Genomic DNA, 8,750 nt, shown 5'->3' with positions numbered 1-8,750 from the left:
TTTTTGACAATCTGCTTTTACTGGAATGAAGTGCAACATGGAAGGACTACCTATAGTTGATTTTTTAAATTGCATTTTATCATTTAGGACACCATACGAGTCCATTGACTCTTATGAATGAGCCCATTTGTATAGTTATATACACAAGACACCATATCATTTTTTCTTGTTGTAAGCCAATGGCAACTACGATATATTCGTTGTCAAAAGACGTCATTTGAGATCACCTTTAAATTTTTCTATGGTCTTATGGTATCATAGAAGCCATACAGCCATACATGTTTTATGTATGGTTTCTAAGAAACCTTTATGGACATCCCGGGAAGGAAGTAAAATCGGGATGAATTGATTGAGGGTCAAATAGCTGGGGTCAAATGATAGGGATTAAAGTAATAGGGGTGAAAAAGCAGAACACTATAAAATATACATTTTGTATATTCGTGCAATTTGTTCTTGTGTAATTATAGTTACGAAGTGACAATAGTGGACCCTCCCCACTGTAAGGACGAGGACATGTTTAACATGCACGAGTGGGCTCAGCTGCAGTTCGGCTGTGTGAACGGAAGAGAGGCAGAGGCATTCATACTAGTCTACGATGTCTCAGTCCCACTTACATTCAAGTACATACAGGTGCTAAGAGAACAGGTAGGAAAAGTCACATTGATTACCACTATGGCAAATAGATACCTGTCGTCTGTGCGGCTCTTTCCAATTTTAACCCCCTCCCCCCTCCCCATCCATAATGATGCTCTAACTGAAAGCTAACACCCCAAAAGTGATTTTTACATCATACGAGTACATTATCTTAATGTGGGGTTTATGATGAGAAAGACTCGTTTGAACTATGTACTCTACATAAAATGTATGATATATGTGTATTATAGAAATTCTGGCTATATTCGGATTTTAAAATTTTGTGGGCGGGTTAACACATTTTGCGAAATCTAAATTTAACAAATAATAGGTTTGTATCTTCTACTTTTTTTTGAGTATAATCAATCTAGTGTTGCTCTTTTTGAAAATTTAAGATATAAATGTGTTTTCTGGTTATGAATGAATTGTATTTTTAATGGACAAGAAGGCTTGAAAATGTGCGTTTGCGCATAATGTTCTGAACCGGGTTTTTGAAATATTGGCCTACCGAATGAGGAAGAGGTAGAAAACTTTCAAAACTTCACATATTGTTCAGCAAACAACTAATGGAATAAGGTATTGGCGCCGTAGAGTGATGATGAAAGCTGCCATTTATAAGACTACGAGACAAGAAAAACGTGACAGTCAAATAAAAACAATCATTAATTTCACTCAAAACTCTATGTCCATATTTAAAAGAAAATACATTAACAAAATCAAAATGGCATGCTTTAACACCTAAACTAAACAAGATAACCTGTACATTACAAGAAAAAAGATATGAGACCTGTCATTAATGAGATTTCGTAACTATCCAGAAAATAGCAAACAATGGCAAAATTCAAGATTCGTTTTTGGAAAAAATTCAAATTGGTTAAAATTGATTGATTAATACCATTAGGTAACAACTGAAATCATTAAAAAAAGATCCCTTTACACCTCATGATGTATAATTGATGAAGCAATGCAAATCTGTTAATATACAAACTTCTTAAGAGTACAAGCACAGAATTTTCATTATCCAGACTATGTCACACCACTGAAGAAAAGAACGACAAAAAAAATAGACAAACTTTCTGTAGAAAAAACAACTAATTTAGCCGGAAAACAGTGTCGCAGCCGTTAAAACGATAATCCATTTGCTGAGAACATTAAACAGGTGCAAACGCGCAATTGTTCAACGTCACTGAGATCTTCCCCAATTATGTGGTATTGTGACATGTAAATAATGAACAACCTCTTAAATTAGCAGATATACACAATAGCATTTTCTGAATGAAAATGCCTATTATCAATGTGAAGAAACCTTCAGTTGAAAACAAAACGGTTTCAAAAAAATTATTTCAGCCAGCAAAAATGAAGATACGACCTGCCTTTACAGAGACTGAACAACCTATTGACAGAAAAGAGAGTAAAAAGTGACAAAGATCAAAAGCCCATAGATTTTTTATGAAAACTTTTTCTCCTTAACTTAATAATAAAGATATGATTTCGACTGAAAACAAAAACAGAATAAATTGCAATTCTTTAGCACTCAGTTTGTTTTGTTGATACTGAGACTAAGTCATAAGGTAGAGAAAAACAAAAAATTGTCGAAACTCTAAACTTAACAAACAATTTTATGAAACCACAGTACTGAAGCATTTAAAACTGTGAGATTATAAAAACCATCTAAATTTATCGTAAACTGAAATCATTTTAATTCTTTGTTTTGGTCGTATTGTTAGTCAATAGGTCCTTATTTAATGGGTCTGCGTTAAAGTGACAAAGCGAAAAAGAAATATTGAGAAAACAGTTCAGAAAACATAAAAATTCAATTAAAAGCCTTGTCTTAGCCCTAAAAACGTCAATTAAAATATGTAATGCTGAAAAATTGTTAATTTGTTCAGCAGAAAGTTGTTCATACCTATCAAAAATGTGAGTAATTTAGATGATGACAAAAACAAGCACACAAAAGGACAGGATCAAAAACGCTTCTGTTTTTCAAATATTATTCCTCTGAAAGTCCTTAAAAACTTTACATAATAAGAAATTAATGAGTCAATTCAATCCATTTATACATTTAAAGTGTGTCATTGAGGTCTTTAATTATCTAGAATAGTTTCAGCGACTACAAAAAGATGACAAACAGCTGGTAAAACGGTGTCGGAGTCATCAAAGAAGGATTCATCAAAGGCATTAAATATTTTCCGTTGTTCCTTATTAGGACGTTAATTGTACCAGTTGTATTTGCACCAATTATTGTTAATTGGGACTAAGTCGTGAAAGAGAAGGAAAACTGAACAGAAAGTGCAGACAAAACACAAGAATTCAATTTTAGGTTTCTAAAAACACTTTGTCAAGGCGTTAAAAACCTTGGGCCCGTAATCAAAATTTAACTTTGTTTTCTTCATTGGAGCTTGTTCTCAGTTGAATGGGACTAATTGGACTAAATGACTGCGTTAATTGAACCATGATATTAAACCATCTTCGTTAATAATAAGCATTAATAAAAAAAAATCTTTGCTAAAGAAATAATACAATCCAAACAACTTTTGATTTTAAAAGTCCACGAAGAAATTAACATTAGCCTCGATGTAGCCGTTATTCTGACAACAAAACCTCATTGCATCAAATATTTACGAACGAGAAATTTTGGCAAATGAAATGTTTCAATATATTAAATATGAATAATCTATTACGGATACATATCGAGATAACTTAATTCGAAAAATTGATCAAAAATTAAGGCAAAAACTCGGATCGAACCATTCAGCAGCCCTCCTCTATCTTTAAGGATACAACCAGTAACACTATTGTTGACAATTTGAACAAATTTCAGCAAAATTAATGAAAACTTCGGCCAAAATTACGGAAATTGTAAACAAAAAAGGAAACTGGTCTACCATTCAAAAATTTTAAACCACGATAAATCACCGGAAAACTACAATTTCAAAAATTTGTGATTAAATCAATATCCTGCATTGGACAGGATTTCTAATGATACCACTCACAACTCTTCGATGAATAATCGATCGGTCAAAATTGACTGAACAAAGAAAAACATTTTTGTATAGTTCCTCAGAACAGAGTATATAGTTCCTACCTCCGACTAAAGTGGGGTGTGAACAAAAGGTCTTAGAGCACATAATTTCAGTCGAAGAAAGAGAAGGTTACTTTTTTCTTCAGTTAAAATTGGTAATTTTTTCGTCATTTAGATATCTTGAATTGTTAAAATCTTTTTTTTTCCTATCTTGAGTTGTTAAAATCTTTTTTTCCGTTTTCCAAAAATGTTTTGGAAAGAAGAAAATTGCTCCAACCCTTAATTTTTGGCTTGTTATTTTGTGGACACTTTCAACATTGAACAGTTTCAAAGACCTGTTTTGGACTCTTCATCCAGCTCTGTTTCCCAAATTTGTCTTTGAAAGATGACCTTAAATTATTGCTCAGATCTCGTTGAAAGCCTAGGAGACCAGTACATGTAAGGTTTTGTTTGAAGTAGAAACTGGTCACTCGTAAATTAGACTGAACTGAAATTCGATTGGTCTGGCATTAAGCGAAAAAAATTGCAATATGAAGAGTATTAGAAGAATAGAGATCATATTAAAATCACCATAAAATTGAATTGTTTAATGGGTTCAATATTTCTCATTCCTTCCTTGTTTTAGTTGCTGTTTGGAGGGGGGGGGGGGGGGGGGTCGGTCGAATTTTAATATAAAATATTTCTTTGGCTCTCAAGGTTTCTGACCAATGTATTTCGCCTTCGTAGTGATTGTAATGTCGTGAATACCGTCCAGAAGATCGGAGTGTCTGCGCAATCAATATTTTGTACTTGAGTTATACATGGAGCTGCCTATGTTCAATTCAGCGATATCATCTAAAAATATTTTTCTAAAAAAACAGAGCTCTGCCGAAAGATCGCAAATTTAATGTGATGATTCTAATAAAAACTCCTTTCACCAGTCTGTCTTTTTGCCACAGCAAACTATACGTGCAGTTTCATTACTCACTTATGCTCATAACGTAGTCTGCAACTAAGCAAAAAGCTTTCATCTGTCGCAATTTTGAGGAATCTTTAATAAATGATCTTTCACATTTCTGAAGACGCTGAAGATTTCACTTAATTTCACATTTCAACAGCTGAAGACGACCAAAAAGAGGCCTAATTTTATGATGACTTGGGAAGAATTGCATTCAATTAAGTGTTATGACAATGTAGACACTGTGAGAAGTGATTTATCTTAAGAATTCAATAAAACTCTTAATTATTTTATGTTTGATAGTTGTGGTGTAATGGTGTTCAGTTTGGCTCCATTGCATCTTCAGTTTTGCTTCATTTTCGTTTCGCCATGCTCGGCTAATAAATTAATCTCACCTGGACTATTGAAATGGTTTTTCTCGGCCAATAAAAAGAAAACACCTGGCTCAACCCATGGAAAGACCTCTCTTCGACGTGCAGTAGGAAGCTCGACTGTATAATTTTATTCAAAAACGGCTATAATTTTAGAGACTAAAAGCTATAATAGAGCTATAATTTTAGAGACTTTTCATAATTCGAGATCTAACTGGGACATCCATATTACAGCTGAGTTTATATTCTAGCTTTCTGACTGGTTTGATTGCCGTGATCACTCGAATTACATACGTTAATCCCATATTTTCAAACTGTTTTTTGCCTATCACGCAGTGTGATAGAGAAAAATCTTATCAAGTTATAACATAACAAAGTATAATTGATATGCCATTTATTGTATTGCATCGCATACGATATTCTAACGCTTCTCTGCTTTGCTTCAACTGTCAATCTGGGTAATTTTGTTAATGGTGGGTTCTGTTGTGTTGTAGATAAACGAAAGCTTTGAAGATGCCTCCTCCTCCGACTGTGTGTCTGGGTCAGTGCCTCCCCCCATCTTAGTGGTGGGCAACAAGTGTGATGTCAACAAACGCGCATACCCCATACATGTCGTCACCGAGATTGTTAGTGTAGACAAATAAAAATACTGCGCTTTGTGACGTCACCAGTCATAATCTGACTGTTATCTTGCAGGATCTTGAACAACTCTTGCACAATGAAGCGTCCGGATTTTGCAAGATAAACGTTATTTACAAGAATGTTCCAAGATCGTGCAAGATAAAAGTCATTTTCATGAATCTTGCAAGATCTTGCAAGATCATCATTGGATTTGGTTTCGGTGAAAGATCTTCAGAAGTATGGAGCTATAAAAGTACTTTCATGATTGCTCCAGATGCACTGTAAAGAATACAGATATTCTTCACAATCTAACTGTAACTTTGCATAGTGTTGTAGGATCCAGCAAAAGACCACTTTTGACACAGATGAACCAGTCTTAGTCAGTGAATAAACCTGCTTGTGATCTTTGAAGTTTCTTATGAGAACGGTTCATTCATAACAATGACATACCGTGAATTAGTAATCAGTCATTTTTTGTTGTCGTTGTTAAGCGCATCAAAGTTCAATGGGTTTGTTTATATTGCTCAGTTTCATGGTCGTGATGTCCAGTTTCTCAAAGAATGAACCAAATATATTGTTTACAAGCACCTTTGGTCCTGAAATAAACCAACTAGCAAATAAAGTGGCTGAGACTAACAAACCAATTAAAAGTACACTATGGTACCAAAAAGCTACGTACAGCATGATTTCTGCTTTTTAAGCATGATTCATGCTTCATAAGCATGATTTGCTCTAAAGCGTAAAAAAAGGTGTGAAATTTAGAAGTTGTAAGAGAAATTTCATTCTCACATTTTCTCCGCTTAAACAGAAAAGATGGTTATACCGCTTTGTTCTTTCACAGTTTGCCAAGTTGTTACGCTACGAAATATCGGATTTTCATGGTCTAAAATACAAATAGCAACTCAACTTGAAATCTAAATCCAGTTCGCAGTTTGAAAACAAACGTTTCTTGAAAAAAAAAGTGTCGAGGCCCAAAAATCGAGCGGAAGACACGCATAATTTTCAAAAAAAAATCTGAAAAAAATAGTTATCTTTTGAATGATCCCAAAACCTCACTGGAGCGCAATAGAGTTGCTCATAACACTTTCTCTTGCTACGATGCAAATTCCAGAGGTACAGATAGACGAATTCTCAAAAAAGATGGCGTTTTTTTTTTTCAAGAAATGCTGAAAAAAATGTCAGTTCGAAGAAGAAAAGCAAGTGTTTCCGTTCAAAATGGTGCATCAATATGCTCAAGAAGCCGTTCTCTTTCTGGTAGAATGTTGTTTTTACTGATAAATTAAGGGTGCGCATCTCCAGCGTTGGAATTGTTAGAGTTTTTAGAAGAAATGGAACGAGATTTCTTAAAAACACTAAAAATTTGAGTTCGGACAAAGGATCACTTATGTTTTGGGGTTCAATACGATCAGATGGACGGAAACTGCTTGTTATGTGTCCAAAAAAGCTAAACGCTGTCGGTTATTTGGAAATTGTGAAAATTTACGAAGAAAATGCATTTCCTGGACATTATTTTTCAACAAGATAATGCTCCTGTGCATAAATCGAAGATATTGGCAATTTTTTCCAAGAAAACGAGTGAACGGTACTTGAATGACCAGTATACAGTCCAGATTTGAATTCCATTGAAAATTTATGAGCGATTTTGAAGCAACGGTTAAGAAAACAGACAGTTTTTTGGGAAAATTTAGAAGAAAAAGTTTATGAAATTTGGAAAGAAATTGACGCAGACGTCGTGAGAATCCTGTATGAAAACTATACAAACCGTCTAATAGACGTTAAAAAAGCTAAAGGTGTAATGGCACCTTATTAGAGAACAAATTTGAACTCAAAATGTTAAATTATTTGATGTTTGTATTGCTTTTCAAAAATCTTTATGTGTACGTAGCTTTTTGGTACCATAGTGTATAATTAAGTACAAAATAGTTTTATGTATTCGCATACAAAAGTTGAAACGAGCTTCAAAAAGTGAGTCTGTTTAAAATAAAGGTAAAAAATTTCGAGAACCAATGTTAATCTTGCAAGATCTCGCTAGGCGCGATGCTTAAATTGCAAAAATCACACCAAAATCCGATTCGAGTACTAACATGTGAATTCATACGAAAAATTGACCTAATTGCAGGTGAAGAAACACTGGCACTGTGAGTACATGGAATGTTCGGCCAAGTACAACTGGCGCGTTTTTGGCGTCTTCCGAGAAATCATGATGCTAATTGACTCTGCAACCCCAAACACACAAACTTATAGACCCAGCATGCAATCTTCAACGGTGCACAGTTTAATACACCACCCCTTTAACCACAACTGGTCCAATTCTGGGCGAAGACAGAGCCGGGTTTTTAACCAATTCGCCCCCAACTCCAGTTACCGTCGGAGACGCCGGCAGTCCATAAGTGTCCACATACCTCCGTTGAACAAAAAAGGACAAAGTTCGGGAGACTACGGGGAGTCTTCACCGGGTTCTTTGACTACAATTAATGATAGAATTAGAAGTTATTTAGCATCTTGCATATCTTACTGCAGGACGGCCTAAGCTTTCACTTTGTTTTTTCATATTTATAAAAGTTAATTTAAGTCAATTGTAAATTCAATGTTTGTCATCTCTTTTCCTTCAATTAGTCACCAAAGGGTGGTTTACAAGCATTTGAGTGGTGCAGCCAAAATGACAAAAATCCAAGTTTCTTTACTCTAGTTCCTGGGCTGATAGGAATGGGTGGCTGCAGCAAATCTCAGAAACAGATCCTTCTTCGAAATTTGTTAATTTTATTTTCTTATGATTAAGACTATGCATTTTCTTTTTTTCATAATTAAATTGTAGTTGAATTTGAAAAAAAAAATACTCAGTAGAATGGATATCATCTAATTCCATTTTGTCACGACTCTGTTCTCACAATACTATACATCTGAACATTAGAAGTAGTCGTATAAATTTTATATGGAGGATATTGGGCTAACAAGGCGCCTATCAAAATAATCAATAGCACCTTTACTGAGCGTTAAACTAAAGCAAAAGATTTCACGCAATGCTTACATTTGATATCAATAAATACTTGTTCAAAATATGGCTATTGTCTGCGAGTACTGAAAAAATCGCAGAAAAATTTCAAAAAAATCAGAGAACATTGAATCCGGATACCTAGATATATATCAGAAATAAAATGTTAACAAT

At 34.3% G+C, this 8,750-nt stretch overlaps 1 protein-coding gene across 2 annotated transcripts in view; it reads left to right on the top strand.

The window, feature by feature from the left end:
• LOC142349270 (ras-like protein family member 10B) overlaps window positions 1–8,185 on the top strand; it is a 21,153-nt gene extending 12,968 nt beyond the window's left edge. For both annotated transcript variants that reach the window (XM_075400719.1, XM_075400720.1), the window contains exons 3-5: window positions 468–645; window positions 5,458–5,589; window positions 7,704–8,185. In XM_075400719.1, coding sequence (XP_075256834.1) covers window positions 468–645; window positions 5,458–5,589; window positions 7,704–8,114 — 721 coding nt within the window. In that variant the 3' untranslated portion in view covers window positions 8,115–8,185. The remainder of the gene's footprint in view (window positions 1–467; window positions 646–5,457; window positions 5,590–7,703) is intronic.
• The last annotated feature ends 565 nt before the right edge of the window (window positions 8,186–8,750 follow it).

This window comes from Convolutriloba macropyga, chromosome 11 (genome assembly GCF_964194025.1).
Source record: "Convolutriloba macropyga chromosome 11, txConMacr16.3, whole genome shotgun sequence".
Taxonomy (NCBI): Eukaryota; Metazoa; Xenacoelomorpha; order Acoela; family Convolutidae; genus Convolutriloba; species Convolutriloba macropyga.
Note: the sequence above shows the minus strand (reverse complement) of the source record. Positions and strands in the feature narration are given on the sequence as shown.